The 14576-nt window shown below is 52.8% G+C and overlaps 1 protein-coding gene across 1 annotated transcript in view; it reads right to left on the bottom strand.

Annotated features, from left to right (window-relative positions):
- Positions 1 to 1272: 1272 nt before the first annotated feature.
- LOC136296102 (hydrocephalus-inducing protein homolog) overlaps positions 1273 to 14576 on the bottom strand; it is a 117629-nt gene continuing 104325 nt past the window's right edge. The window contains 18 exon segments of the mRNA XM_066194926.1: positions 1273 to 1343; positions 1626 to 2066; positions 2646 to 2730; positions 2732 to 2750; positions 3257 to 3417; positions 6030 to 6251; positions 6598 to 6740; positions 7088 to 7339; positions 7920 to 8028; positions 8591 to 8783; positions 9721 to 9872; positions 10458 to 10690; positions 11075 to 11283; positions 11911 to 11979; positions 12293 to 12531; positions 12819 to 12987; positions 13483 to 13582; positions 14141 to 14240. Of these exon segments, the coding sequence (XP_066051023.1) occupies positions 1273 to 1343; positions 1626 to 2066; positions 2646 to 2730; positions 2732 to 2750; positions 3257 to 3417; positions 6030 to 6251; positions 6598 to 6740; positions 7088 to 7339; positions 7920 to 8028; positions 8591 to 8783; positions 9721 to 9872; positions 10458 to 10690; positions 11075 to 11283; positions 11911 to 11979; positions 12293 to 12531; positions 12819 to 12987; positions 13483 to 13582; positions 14141 to 14240 (2967 nt within the window).

The following is a 14576-nucleotide window of genomic DNA, read 5'->3' as shown; positions in this document are numbered from 1 at the left end:
TAAAGGGTATAGAAAGATTGCCATTTTGCTGGAGGGTGTCTTTGTTCGTCTCCGGGGAGAGGGAGACACGCCCAGCTCAGTTGAATCGTTACTAATAAACAGCTTTCTTTTGCTTGGATGATTTTGTCCCCTTTAATTGTATTTAAAAGTTAGTGCATTGCTAGCAGAGGTAAAGGCAAAAGTAAAGTAACACAGAAGTTAGGAAAAAGACAAATGAGGTGATTGCTGAATGAGGATAAGGGTCAGTTCTTTTCTCAGCAAGTTGGCATCTCCTTTTTAAACGGGTGCTTTCTTGTAACCTGTTACTGCCATCTTATTTAATACCGTTGTAGAGCACATCTGGAATGACACAACAGCAACAAATGCTTCTGGAGCAGAGACCTTGCTTTGAGAAAACTCTCCCCTGCTTTGTCTGCCCTCTCCAGACACACTGCTGTCACTCCAGAGACACAAGCAGGAATCCTCCGTGACTTGACAGGAGGCACACTCTGCCCAAGGGAGTGGCTGCAGCACGCTGTCCCCTTAGTGGTGCCCTTCTCTGAGGTGTTCCCAACCCCCCCTCTCCAGGGCGATCCTTAACCACTTTGTTACACATCTCATGCTGCCAATTTCCTGCTCAACTGCCCACCTCGGTCACCTACCCGTTTGGAGTGGGCTTTATACTGAGCCAGTCCTGCAAGAAAAGCAGCTTTAAACACACCTCTAAGTAGGCACTGATCCACATAAAGCACATCCATTCCCCTCTGCCCAGGGTGAGTCCCCTGTACATCTGGCAGCCTGCAAAATCTAACACCACGTCAGGGTTCCAACCCAAAGCATGAATGCAATGAGTTTTGTTAAATCTGAAGTAATTACTGCAGCTACTCGGCCTTCAAAGGCCAACGCTGCCACTGTGGAGGGAATCCTATGACCCCAAGCATTTGCTGGTGACCGCACCTAAGCAAGAGGCGGCTGTTTCAGCAGGAGAATGGCAAATGGTAATTTTGTGCCTTTGCGTCCCCAGCCTTCCCCCCCTTGTTTTAGCAATGGCAGCTACACTCCAGCAAAGCCCAGCAGCTTCAGCAGAGGTTATTTGTGTTGGCTTAGTGCAGATCAGGACTCCAAGTCCACCACAAGCAGCAGTTTGCAATGGCAGGACCTGGACACTGAGATGTTTTGCTGGAGGCGAGCCTGTCACAAGCACACATCCTCTTCAAACTTCACAACAAACAGAAAGAAAAAGAGCAGGAAAAGGCTACCTTTTGACGACTCAGTCTCAAGATTTGAAATGGGCTAATGCTGGGCAGAATAGGCCTCCCAGTCCTGGCCTGAACCTTCCCCCTCAGGAATGTAGATGGAAGCAGCTGAAAGGCAAAAAAAAAAAAAAAAAAAAAACCAACAAAAACAAACAAACAAAAAAAAAAAAACCAAAAACAAAACAAAACAAAACAAAAAAAACAACAAAAAAAACCCACACGCAGCAAGAGCCTCAGAGATGCCACTGTTCACATAGACTTTCTCTTGAACAAGCGGCACTGGTGAATAATTTGTGATCGCATGTCTAAGACAGTCCTGGAAGCCCTGGAAGTTACTTGCTGAAATACTAAGCATCAGTAAATTAATAATACAGAGTAAAATACACATACTCCAACCACACGGCTCCGTCCCATTAGCTTCTCCATGATTTGATGTGACTTGTTTGGGGATTTCTGCTCTTTGGGCAATTTTTTCAGAAAGCTGCTCCTCCTCAGATAGCTTCGTCATGTCATTAGGGTCTATCTCCGGAAACTCTGCCTCGTCCTCATAAAACGGCTCCTCAGAAAACTCTTCCTCCTCCTCCTCCTCCTCCTCCTCTATGTAAAGCCACTCCTCCTCAGAAAGCTGCTGCTCCTCAGGCTGCTGCTGCTCCTTGGAATCCTCCTCCTCCTGCTGCTGCTGCTGCTGCTGCTCAGAATCGTGCTGCTCGGCAAGCTGCTGCAGCTGCCACAGCTCAGAAGGATGGATCTCAAAAGGATGGTCCTGCTCCCACCAGAAACGACTCACCAGCTTCTTCTGATGCCTTACAGTAGTAGAAGACAGGAACCGCCCTGCAGAGAGGAAGAGGACACCTTTCAAAGACAAAACCCTGTGTTCCCAGCAACTCTGCCTCCTGCTGCAGGTAGGTGGAAGAGAGCTGGGATGCACTTGGAGCATCTCTGGCCAAGTACTTTCAGCAGGAAATAGAGCGTCTGGGAGTAGGGTCCCTGCCTGCAGCACACACTCCCGTGCCAGAGCAGGAGAGCTGGTTTTAGACAATGACTTTGCATTTGCCCTGGAATGGGGAACTGCACACGGACAGGGGCTGTAGGGCAGCTCACGCATTACACCATTGTTTTTCCCAGTCTCAGACTTCTCTCAGAGATGACCTGATGTCCCCTTCCCAGCCCTGACCCAGGCACGTGGCTTTCCCCAGAGTCTGCCTCAGCTCCTTTGCAGAGCACAGGTGGCAGGGCGAGAACAAAAGGGGCTGAAAGGCAGAGGGGGGCAAGGAGAAAACTCCAGCTGCAGCTGGGAAGATGCTGATGAAAGTGGATGTGTGGACAAGGATGAAAAAGCAAGTCATGTTTTGGAGTGAAGTGGCAGGGTGTTCTCCCCAGGCCCTCAGCTACCGAGTGAAATGCCCTTACGCATCAGAGTGGTTGAGAATGGCTTCTTCACTGCTTCACTATCTGCAGCTTCCTCCCAGGAGTATTCCAGGGCTACCTTCCCTGCCTGTGTTGTGCATCCTGAAACTGAAAAGCAAGGAGGAGGAATAAAAAAAAAGTCCAATAAATACAAAGCAAATAGTACAGTAACATTGCCTGATGGACTCCTGGCATCAATTTCTCCTGAGGAGCATCTTCTTCCCCAGGCAACCCTGCCACGTTCCGCTGTCCTGGGTGGCCCAGAAATGTATTTCCAAGTCTGGAAGTTTAAGAGGAAAGGGCCAACATGGTGCCCAGGACACTGAAGCTGAGGGGCTTACTCTGGACTTTAGGTTTTGGTTTGACTGCAAACTTATTCTTGAGCAGATGAGGACAGGTGACAGGCAGTGAAAGCAAACCCACGGCTGTCCTCAGCAGAAGGGTGTGGCAGCACTGAACCTGTCCTGACCACCACCTCCTGCTTGGCTTTGTGTGCACGTGAATGGGCCTGTGCTGGTTTTGGCTGGGGTAGAGTTCTGGGAAGCAGGCACTGGGTCAGCCCTGGGCAAAGGCAGCTCCCGCTCACAGGGCCCTGCCTGGCCTCCAGCACTCACGTGGCTCTCCTTGTCTGGAAGGGCAAGGGATCCTTGAGCTGGACCACAGTCGTGTTCAGTTTTAACTGGCTGCAGGCAACAATGGCACTGAGGTACAGCTCGGCCTCCTGGCTGCTGTCCTCCAGCACAGCGTGAGCTGGTTCTGGGACTCTCTTGACCACCTGCAAACAGAGGAGGGAGGAATCACCGAGCAGAGCCCACAAAGTCAGGCTGAGAAGGGAGTCTTTTGGCCTCCGGGATCAGCCTCATAGAGGGACTGGAAAGGACCGTTCACTTTCACTTCCCGCCGCGTAGGGGGGGAACGGGGCGCCGGGATGGGCGCGGCTGATGGAGCCGCAGCACCAGCCCGCCCCGCCGCCTGAGACTCAACCGACAGCGGAGGAAGCGGCGCAGGCGGCGCGAGCGGGGAAGAACCCGCGGAGGGGGCGGGGCGCGGTGCAGGGCCGCTCGGGCCCGGCCCAGCCTCCCCAGCACGAGCAACATCACTCGCCGCGCCCGGCGGGGCTGACACGGGGAGGGGAGGGGAGGGGAGGGGAGGGGAGGGGAGGGGAGGGGCGGGGCGGGGCGGGGCTGGCAGCGCCCCCAGCATGGCTCCGCCTGTGGCGCAGAGGCCCAGAGAGGGCCCCGCCCGCTCCACGCGGGGCGGGACGGACTGCCCGCCCACAGGGATCGGGTCCGACAGCAAGTCGATCAACGCTCCCCCCTCCGGGGCCCTCGCCGCTCGCGCGGGCGCCTTGCTCAGCGCATCGCCGGGCGGGGCTGCCCCCGGCTCCAGCGCCGTTCCGAGGGGGTATTTCGTGGCCCACACCGCGATGTGGACGCTGCGTCGTCACCGCGTCCGGCTCCGACAGAGGCGCCTGCGGAGCCCGCGACCCCTCGCTCCCCCCCGACGCCGGAAAGGCGCAGAGGGATTGAGAGCCGCCTCCGCTTCTCCGCCTCCTGGGCGTGGGGACGGGCGGAAGCAGCGCCGCGCTCCCCGCCAGCGCCGGGAGAGCGCCGGGGAGGGGGAAACCCCCCCGCTCTTCAGCCTCCTGGGCGCCGGAATGGGCGAAGCGGTCGGGGCCGGCACGGCCGGCTCCTCAAGAACTGGCGAGCCCCCGCTCAGCGGCTCGTCCGCGCCCCCCGGGGAACCTGGCTCGCCATCCACGAACGCAGCGTCCCGGGGGTCAACGGTAAGCTCCCCGCCCCATTCGGACCCTGAATCCACCTCGGCTTCCGAGGGGAGGACCTCCTCCTCAGCCTCAGCGTCCGAGCCCGACAGCCCCTCAAAAGAACTGCCGATACTCAACGGGGCCCCGGAGTCCCAATAACTCCTTAAAACAGTATCGCATCGTCTCCAGAGCACCGTCAGATTTACCATGTCTGCATCGTAATTCGCAGACAAAGCCCAAATCAGATAACCACCCAGGCGACCCCAGGCAGTTTCTGAGATAGCCATCCCAGCATCAATAAGGAAGCCTTTTGCCTTTCCAAAATAATATAAACACTGAAACTCTTCCTCAGAAACAAAACCCTGGTTCCGTTCCAGCAGATGGCGCCAGAAGGCGAAGACAGCAACCTCTGTCTTAGAGCTCCGGGATACCATATTCGCAGGCGGCTACCTACACACAACCCCCGTTACCTTGAAGACAATCTCACTGACTCCACACACTGTAATTCTCACGAGCGGGCACCAGATGTCGCCAGTAGGGACACGAAAGAACCACACTCACCCGACAGGTTGAAGTGAGGAAAGAAAAAAAAGCGCCGTTTATTGTCGGGTTTGGGTTTAAACAGGATTTGGAGTTTGGCCCAGGATTGGAGGACAAAGGGGACACCCCTCTGACCCCAATGGTCATCTCAGAAGTCCATCACATATTGGTATGTGAAAACAATCTACTTGTTTATGTTACATCCCTGAGAAACTCCACTGGAAATAGGTAAACAGTCATCAGAAGGCTGAAAATCGAGGCGACACTGAAGAGTTCTGGAAAGCACCTTTTTCTTCTTGTCTTAGGAGAAAGTGCTCTCCACATGTCACGTGTGGAGCAACAACCACACTGCAGGGAGCTGGCAACGGGCATTTTGGGATGTGAAAGATCTCACTGGGAAAGTCTCCAACTGCAGATGTTCTGATAGAAAAGAGGATGGTTTAGAGGCCTTAAAATGGTCCAGAAACTCAGAAAGAACCTTCACCCAAGACGAGTGTGTTTGGCAATAATGACAATAAAAGCAAGAGTCTCTGGAGATGATCCTTCTCCAGACTCCTCCATACTGTCATACAGTGCCTGGGCTACTCCATGATGAGATATCCCACACAATACAGAGATCACAACTAAAAACTCTGGTATCCATGCAGACAAAACTTGGAGTTCACCAGCACATGCAGGAGAAGTATACTTCTCTCCACTTCCAAAGAAGAGACAGAGTGCAGCAGACTTAACTCCTTGTTGGTGAAAAGGCACCAGATCAGATGAAGAGATTTCAACCACCATAAAGTGGGATAACATCATCAAACATTGTCTCCCATTCAACACGGGCTGCAACCCTTGTGCTTGTGGCACAGACTCGTAGTTTGTGTTGGCTAAAGGTCTCTTGTCAAAAGGCCTCCCCCTCTCACGTGAGTGTGTCCGGTCACTGTGCATCCACCTCTCCCCTAGAATGCACTGCTGGTGAACCTCACGGCTGTCCAATGTCCAGAGGAAGCAGGAGCTGCTCAGCCAGCAGTGATGGGGGTTACCGTGGCTCTTTTTGTAAAAGCTGGGCTGTCTTCTTTTGCCATTTTGCTTCTCGCCTTCCTTTTTCCAGGCCACCTGGCTGCCGGCTCTTCCCTGGTGGTTTGATTCCACGTGACAATGCGCATTTTGTTGTCGCAGTCCTGAACCTCCCCTCCTGGCAGCTCAAAGTTGATCTCGGTCACCTTACATTTCACAAGGTGCCTCCTGAAGGTGGCTGGGACATCTGATTTCAAGGTCACTGTGATGTCCTTGGCACAGCCAGGATGGAGATGTCCCACCTAGGGAGAATCAGGGAGTCAAAACCAAACCGGAAGCACTGCCAAGGGCAGGACTGACAGCAAAAGGGACTGATGTGGTGAGCTGCTGTGCCAGGAATCTGCGCGTCGGAGTGGATTTATGTGAAGTTTGATAGACAAAAGTATGAACAGAAGGTGCCACCTCCCATAACATGAAGCCGTTTCTGCAAGGCTGGCAGCCATTGCCAAGCCAGGGACTTGGCATCTCGGCATCTCCTACGTGGCACTGGAATGGGCTGTCACTGGTACGTGAGGACTGCCTGCCAGCTCCTGGGAACACCAGGGCAGGGCTTGAGCAATGGGGAAAGGCAGAGCCGTCCACGCTCACCTTGGGAGAGAACTGGAATGGTGCGTTTGCCTCCCACTCAAAGCGCATGACCTTCGTACAGGTGTGGTTGGTGATGGTGAAGGTCCTGTTGCAGGGCTCTCCAACAGAACAGTCCCCAAACTGGATGTGATTCGCTCTGACAGCTGCTGAGGAGGAGAACAAGGCAACCTCAGCATGCAGGGAGCTCCATCCACCCCCATTCACGTGCACAGACACCTGTATGTTCAATGCTTTCTTGCTCCAAGCCTTCCTCCCTCTGGAAGGGAGTTTCCCAGGCGGCTCCCCAGCCCACCACTTTCAGGGAAACACCCTGACACACCCCTAAGCCAGCCACATGAAGCACAGCACACATTGCTCTGCAGGCATGCCTGCCACGCCCACAGGCCACCAAGTCCGGTGGGTGACAGCCCAGGCCTGGCTAGAGAGAGGACACACATGATCAGACATTTCCCTCTTCCTTGCTCCACCTTGGCAGCCTCTCCTCTCTTACCATCAATGATGTCTTTCTTCAGAATGCTCTCAGCATTCCTCTCCTGTGTACCTTCCTCCAGTCCGTCGAGGGTGAATTCGTCCTTGTGGCCTTCACCCACCAGCTCCATTAGGGTCTTGTTAGAGTATTTGTCCCCCACTAACGCACGAATCCTCCCTTCCAGTCGTTGAGCCAGGGTGGGTTTGAAAATGACGTCGAACTTTGTCGATTCCCCAGGACGCAGAAGCAGGAAAGGCTTTGGGGGCTTACGCTCTGCACAGCAACGGAAATCAGAGTTAAGTGATACGGCGGTACAGAGGAAATATTTCCATAGGCTGTATGAGGAATGAGAGGTTGAAATCAGCTGCCTCCTAAGCACGGGTTCTACCCCCAGTGGTTCCAGACCCTCTTCCTGTGTTCGCAAGACTGCCACCTCCAGACACATCACCGCTTAAGCAGCTTAACCTCAGGTTGATGCCCAGCCCGCATTCCATCTGCTTCCAGCCAGCTCCAGCCGTATGGAAAGCGGAGCCAGAGAGTGCTTTTGGCTTCTGCTGGTTGTCTGTGTGCTCAAGGGCTGTGTCCATTCAGGCTGGTGCCTTCCCTCAAGCAGCAAATACCTCAGAGGGTCCACTGAGGTAGTGACAGTCCCCCACAACTCAACCCACCTTGTCTAGAGGAGCCAAAGAACTTCTTACAACTTGCTAGGAGAAAGTCCCCAAGAAAAGCTTGGGGGACAGAGAGCCCAAGAAAAGAAACTGTGTCTAACATCTGGCTGCTGCTCAGAGAAGCCAAGAGCAGGGCACACGTTTTCCCTCTGTGCAGGATCACACTTCACGGTTAATGAATTTACCGTGGACAGCAGAGTCGTCTTCCGCATCTTCAGTGTAGAATCTCTCAAGTGTGGAGCCCCTGCCTTTCAAGAGGAACGCTCCGTGCTCATCCTCCAGGTGTAACGTGAACTGAGAAAAGGGAGCACAGAGCACATTGACACTTGGTGTGAGTACAGGGTGGGAACACAGGGACTGACACCGCAGTGCTGCTGGTCCCGCATGGGAACCCAGCACCTCTCCCACTACAAACAGCACTTAGCACAAAAGTTAAGTCAAACCAGCTGGGAAAAAAGAGCGCTCAGAGGCATTTGGATGGACCTGACACAGAATCAAACAGGACAGAAAGTAATGAGCAGAATGTAATTAAGCCACAACTAAGTTTACTTAAAATGCAGTAAACTGGGATCGAAAACAATCTAATGGAGCTGGAAAATCACCCCATGTCCATGAGAACAAAAGGTGACCTGAGAGATGGGGGAAAATACTGCACCACCTTTCCTGTGTTCAACTTAAAGAAGAAAGGCTAGAGGCACGATTTCCAAGAACTCCCTTCTTGGAGAACAGATGTCAGTCACTTGCTTTAAAAGAATTTCTGACACCTCTTCCCAGGTCTGCCGTGTTTTCTGGGACCCTTCCCCTGTGCCACAAGCACTTGTTCCCAAACCAGACCATTCCTTGAGCAGGTCTTCACCTTGACAGGTATTATGCCCTTGTTTTGGATGACCAGGGGGAGCATCTCTGACTCCCCCAGCCGGAGCCTCTTGAAGCACAGCTCGGAATTTCCCCTCCTGCTGCAAGCACTTGGGCACACGACTGTCAGCTGCGGCTCATGCCCCTTCCCGCTGATGGTGAAGGTCAGGATTTGGGGTTTAAATTTCACAGGGCTGCAGGAGAGGCACAGAAACAATTTCAGCTGGCACTAACCCATTTCTCCCTGGGCGAGTGAGGCAGCAAGGGCCACCCACAGTGTTTTCCCTGCCTGAGGCTCCTGAGCCACACAAGGCAGCCCCCACCAGGCTCTTCCCAGTCCACTCAGCGCCATTCACAAGAGGAATCTGTTCCAAAGAGCCCTCCACAATAACAATTAAAAATAATTTCAGTTAATTGAATCATGCCATCCAGGAGGTAGATAATGAGGCACCAGATGAGGCATGGCAAATCTCCTGGCTGCAGTGAGATGAGACACATGCAACAAGCAAAAGCACAGCATGAAAGCAGTACAAAAGCAAGAAGGCAAAAATAAATCATTGTCACCATCAGTAAAGATCATTTCCAAGAACAGTAAGAAAGCAATTGCATATTAGCAATTAGACTTCTCTTGTTCCAATTCAGCCACTAAAAGGTTGAGGAAGGGCAGGTCAAAGCTGCACTACACAGGTCCCAGGGCAGAGGAACTGTGCTTCTCTTTCATACCAGCTCCAGTCCCTTACATAAAATAGCTTAATGAATACCAGGGAATCACAGTGATCAGAGGAGCACTTAATTTTACAGGTACACAGGAAATTGTGACTGCTGACCTGCTGGCACAGGAACTGCTTCATCTAGGCCTTTGTCCTTGGAAATCCCCAAGTCAGCTGCAGCACATCTCAGTAACTTTCAGCTGGCTACCTAATATTTCCATGTCTTCATAATTCCTCATAAAGGATAAACCATCAGTCTCATTTTTTGGCTTTGTCCAACGGTTACTGCCTCCCAGATCATCTCATGCCAAGTACTCTGCCTATGGCTACTGAAAGCATTAGAGCTAATAAGAGGCCTGTGCCTGCCCAGTGGAGAGGGAGCTATCACTGAAGCCTCCCCCAATATTTCACAGTCAGTTACCCTTCTGGGATGACAAGGGAAGCCTTGAAAGTGCAGTCGTAGGTCTGCTCATCTGGTGGGGTGAAGGTCACCGTAGCAACAGCACAGGATGAGCCCTGAATGGACATCTTGACTGCATACAACTTGAAAACGTTGTTGACAGGGCTTTTATCCTTGGGGGAACCCAGAGAGCAGTGTTAGGAGAAAACACCTTTCAACATGACACAGTTTTATTCATAAATGCGTTACTGAGAACAGCCCCAGGCAGTGTGTCCTCCTCCCTGTTTCCCTGGGCAGGCTCCCTCCCTCCCAGGGAACGCTGACCTTGTGCTAAAGCAGTTTGTGTTTTGAGCCCTGGCCGCTGCCCCAGCATACATGGGAGGTGGGCACTGCTTGGAAAACCCTGCAAATAACCTGGAACTGGCCTTCAAAGTGAAGGAAAAGCCAGGGAGCCTGAGGAAATGCCTCCTTTGAACCCTGGCATGTCAGTTCATGACAGCCCCTCTCTGAGTGTGCGTCCAGGAGAGGTTCAGAAGGATTCACTTCTCCCGCCAAAGGCCCAGAGGTGTGAGCCAGAACCTTGCCTGAGACATGCAAAATTCAACACAACTCTTCCCTGGCTCTGCTGCTCTCCCCTGCAGTTTGACCTGCACTGAGCTAGACTAGTCTGGGCCCCAGGAAGCAATGCATCTGGAGAACAAAACAGACTCTCACACTGCCTTTAGAGGGACACCATCACCTTGGCCTCCTGTTCTTACCTTTCCACGCAGGGGTCTGATGGAGAGCACCACATCACATGGCAGGCTGCTTGCATTGTAGATACTGAAATGAGCTTCAGCTTCTTGCGCAACCAGAACCTCGTTGAAGATGAATTTGTTCCCATCTCTGATGAACAAGCCCACGCCTTCCACTGACCGCAGCTTGCGGCTGAGGTCAGTGCTGCGGCAGATCGGGTACTTCTCAAAGATTGACAGGACATCCTCAACGAGTCCTGTGGATAGACCAGAGGGATGAGCATGGAGGAGAAGCCTCACTGATGAATTTATCTGGACCCTGCTGGCCTCTCAGGAGGCTTTTCCTCTCAGTCATCCTTTCTGCCCTGGGTGACTGCTAAACCCAGCCTTGGGTGGGGGAGCTGGCTTTGAGGATGGAGCTCAGTCAACCTCGGTCTTAGAGAGCGCTGCTTTCCTTTTATCCTTCCATGCATCCCTCTCAGCCTGGGAAGGATGAGTCTGCTGGTGGACTTGAAGAGGGCTGGAACTTCTGAGGATTCAAAGGCGGGACACCAGGGCTAGCGTGCATCTCTATCCAAGCAGCAAGTTTAGGTGCTGATCAGCAGCAGGTGTGACCAAGGGAACCTGTGGGCAGTACGTACCTGGGAGGCAGGACTCGGCAGTCAGGGTAAAGGGAATGCCAAGGGGATTGTCCCTGGGGTCTCTGCCCGTGATGTCAATGTAGAGCTGCTCCTCACACGTCCCCTCCTGCCCTGCCAGGCATTCCACTGTGATCTTCTGCTGGCCCCACGGACTGATGGAGCCGGAGCAAGGGGACACCGTGAACATGCCAAGACTGAGGGGACCCTGCAGAAAAAGTTCCAGGAGAGGCTGATGGCTAACAGCTGTGCCTTGAGCACCCCAGCAAAGAGTGTGTCCCGCCTTGGCCTCCAGCTGGGCCCAAGCACCCCAGTCCCAGGGCAGGGAAGGATGACTCCATGGCCCAAGGGCAGCCCCAGGCTGAGACCAACAAGCCAAGAGGAGCTGCAAGCCTGTCCCAAGTAGCAGAGAGAAAGGAGTTTGAGTGTAAAGAATGAAGGTGGTAGCTGTGATCCTTCAGCCTCCAGAGGTAACACAGGAGAGCAGAAATAGCTGTGAGAAAGGACAGGAGAAAGGTAGGTGACTTGGAAGAAGAAAAAGCAATGTTGTCTGAGCTCTGCGGACTGGGAGTTCACTGAGGCGTGTTTTTGCTTCTGTGGTGTTCACAGACCTATGCTGGCTAGCAGCTACCAAACACAGGACCTGCTCCCCCCTGTTGATCCCACAAGTCCAGGTCAGAGCCAAAGTACAGGAGTGTCAGTGGGACTGAGCAGATACTGGGTTCCATCCTGTAGACCGTGTCCCACCCTATAGCCATGAGCCCCCAGCCAGGGCACAGCAGCATCTTCTCACATCCCCCGCGGCAGCAGCACTGTTGGGGAGCAGGAGTCACCCACCTGTCAAGGAGCTCGATTTCTTTCCTGTTGAGCGCTTTGCAGCTGATGGAGCAGATTGCTCTTGCTTTGAACTGAGAGGAGAAAGCAGAGGTATCTGTCATGCTGAGCTCCCCTGCCTTTCTCTGAGGCCAAAGCTGGCCTTCCTCCACACGGAGGGAAGCCTTCCTGCTCCTGATGGCTCCCAGAGTGCAGCACCCATTGCTGGACAGGAGCTCTATCACCAGCTTTGTACTACACCTGGGGACACTGCGGTGTTTTTTTGCTCCCTCTCCCCAAGCCAGGGATGCAAACAGACAACAGCCCAGGTCTCCTGGCTGCCTGCCACATACCAGCCGTGGGCTGGTGCCTCCTCAGACAGGAAAGGTGGTGCAGGGCTTCTCGTACCTTTGGCTTTCCCATGCAGATGCATCCTCGGGTGCTCGGTGGATGTAGAATTCGAAGCTGAGCATGCCTTTGTTCTCCAGGATGACAGTCTGGGTCTTCTTGGTGCCCTCGAGCATGGCACCGAAGTCGATGGGTGAGGCGGGCTCAATGCTGTACTTGCTGTACACAGCTCTCACCGACACCCTCAGTGGGATCTCGGCAACAGTCTGGCCTCCTTCCCCTGAGCTGCCGTCTATCACCTGTGTCCACAGGAAGGGGTGGTAAACACAGCAAAGAGGCCAGCCTCTACCCCAGTCCCCAGTCTCCACCCCAGGCCTCCATCAGTTTACCCCTCCCTGTTTAAGCACCTCCTCCGGAGTCAGAAGCTCAGCTCCACTTAAGAAGCCTCCCAAATGGTTTTGAAAGACTTTGTTTGTGTATGTAGGAGAGAGGATTCTCCAGTTAAAGCACTCCTTCCACTCGACACCTATCCTGTTTACACTCCCAAAATGTCGAGAGATAACACAGCCTGGCCCAAGCAGCTCACCTGGCAGTACAGGATGGGTTTGTTCTTGAGGAAGATTTCACTTGTGGGGTGGAAGAGCATCTCAATATTCACACCAGGCTGGGAGGCAGTCAGCATGCCCGACCGAGGCTCAACGCTGAAGTGGGATGCCAAGTTTTGCGTCCTGGGACCTGCACCCTTCAGCGTGAAGCTGGGGAGAAAGGGAAGGAATGGAGATCTCTGCAGTTAAAAGTACAGGCACCACCAGCACGGCCAGGACTTTGCATAGGACCAGAAAAAAAAAACAAAAAAAAAGGGAGAGTTCAGCTCTGCTCAGGGAATCCTGGATCTTGACAGAGAGTGCAGACAATCACAAGGTTAATGCATGAAACCTTGACACCAGAATTTTTCATTTGCTTCTTTACAGAGTCTCAGAAAGAGAAAGGAAGTGACCATCAAAGAAAAGCAATGAATCTCATCATTTCAGTGGCTGAAATTTTTGGGGCTCTCCTTTGGGTTCGTGCTGAGCTGTGAAGAATTGCTGGTTTGTGGCTGGATTCTCTAGTAAAATAGTTGAGATTAGAGAGTCCGGGTTTTGTATTTCCCATGAGGTAGCCAGCATGAAAACAGGTTCTAGCCATTGACAGAGGGAGAATGCAGGCCTGGGAATCTGAAGAAATGCTCACTACCAGGCAGCTGGACTCACCTGTACTCAATGTTGTATACCCCTTTGTTCTTTAGACTCAGGACTTTCTTCACCTTATCTAGGACATTAATGGTTCCAAATTCCAAACTTCCATCTGGACCTGCAGAAAACCCGCAGAGCCAGGTCAGAAATGGTATTTATCAGCTGCAGAACACGCCAGGTCACAAACTACATGGAGGTCTTGACACAAAACCCTTTCCAGCAAGTTTCTGTTCTTGACAGTATTTTCCAGCTATTTGTCTGCCTTTTCTCTTCCTACTCAAATTATCTGCAGGATTAGTAGCTACGGAAATTACTTTATATGCTGTGCTGAGCCCGTGGGAGTTGCCAACTGCCTGTTCCCGTCACTGTTGTTTCAAAGCCCCCAAATCCAATCTGCACGTGAAGCTGCACACTTCAAAGTTCAGAGGGGAGAGACTTAAGGCTGTCAATGCCCTGACAATGCATTATTCCACACCACTTGCAGGGTTTGTGCTTCATGTGTCCATGCCATCCTTGCATGCTATCCCATCCCATCCCATCCCATCCCATCCCATCCCATCCCATCCCATCCCATCCCATCCCATCCCATCCCATCCCATCCCATGCGCTTTGGTCGCCCGCCCCCCAAGGTAATGCAGTGCACCTGGACTGCTTTGTCTGGGAGGCGTCCACTGACCTTCAGGCATGTCGATCCTCAGAGAAACATCATAGACCTTTGCAGAGATTTTGATGTTTTCAGCCTGAACAATCCCCAGGATGTTTTCTGTGTCTGAAACCTGAGGCAGCAAGAAACAAACACTGTTCAGATCATTCTTTTGGTAGACAGCCTCCAAGTCCTTGTCTCTGCTGGCTGCTTCCCCTGTGGCCTCCCAGGCTTCACAAGCGTCGGTGGACTCCCAAGCTTTGCTAACCTGTTCATCTCATGGGCTGCCCCAGTGGGATTCAGCTGCAGTAAAAAACCCTATCAGCCCAGCTCTGTCTTCACCATAGAGAAGAAGATGTTCTACCTCAACAGAAGAAGGTCCTTCCTCCCTTGGGAGCCGGGGAGCTAAGAGTGGCCATCCCTGTGTTGCTTCTGGCCTTTGCTATCAAACATGTCTGAGCTCAGAGTC

Source organism: Chamaea fasciata, unplaced genomic scaffold (genome assembly GCF_029207755.1).
Source record: "Chamaea fasciata isolate MVZ Bird 193981 ecotype frontalis unplaced genomic scaffold, bChaFas1.0.hap1 SCAF_12, whole genome shotgun sequence".
In the NCBI taxonomy this organism is placed as follows: domain Eukaryota; kingdom Metazoa; phylum Chordata; class Aves; order Passeriformes; family Sylviidae; genus Chamaea; species Chamaea fasciata.
Note: the sequence above shows the minus strand (reverse complement) of the source record. Positions and strands in the feature narration are given on the sequence as shown.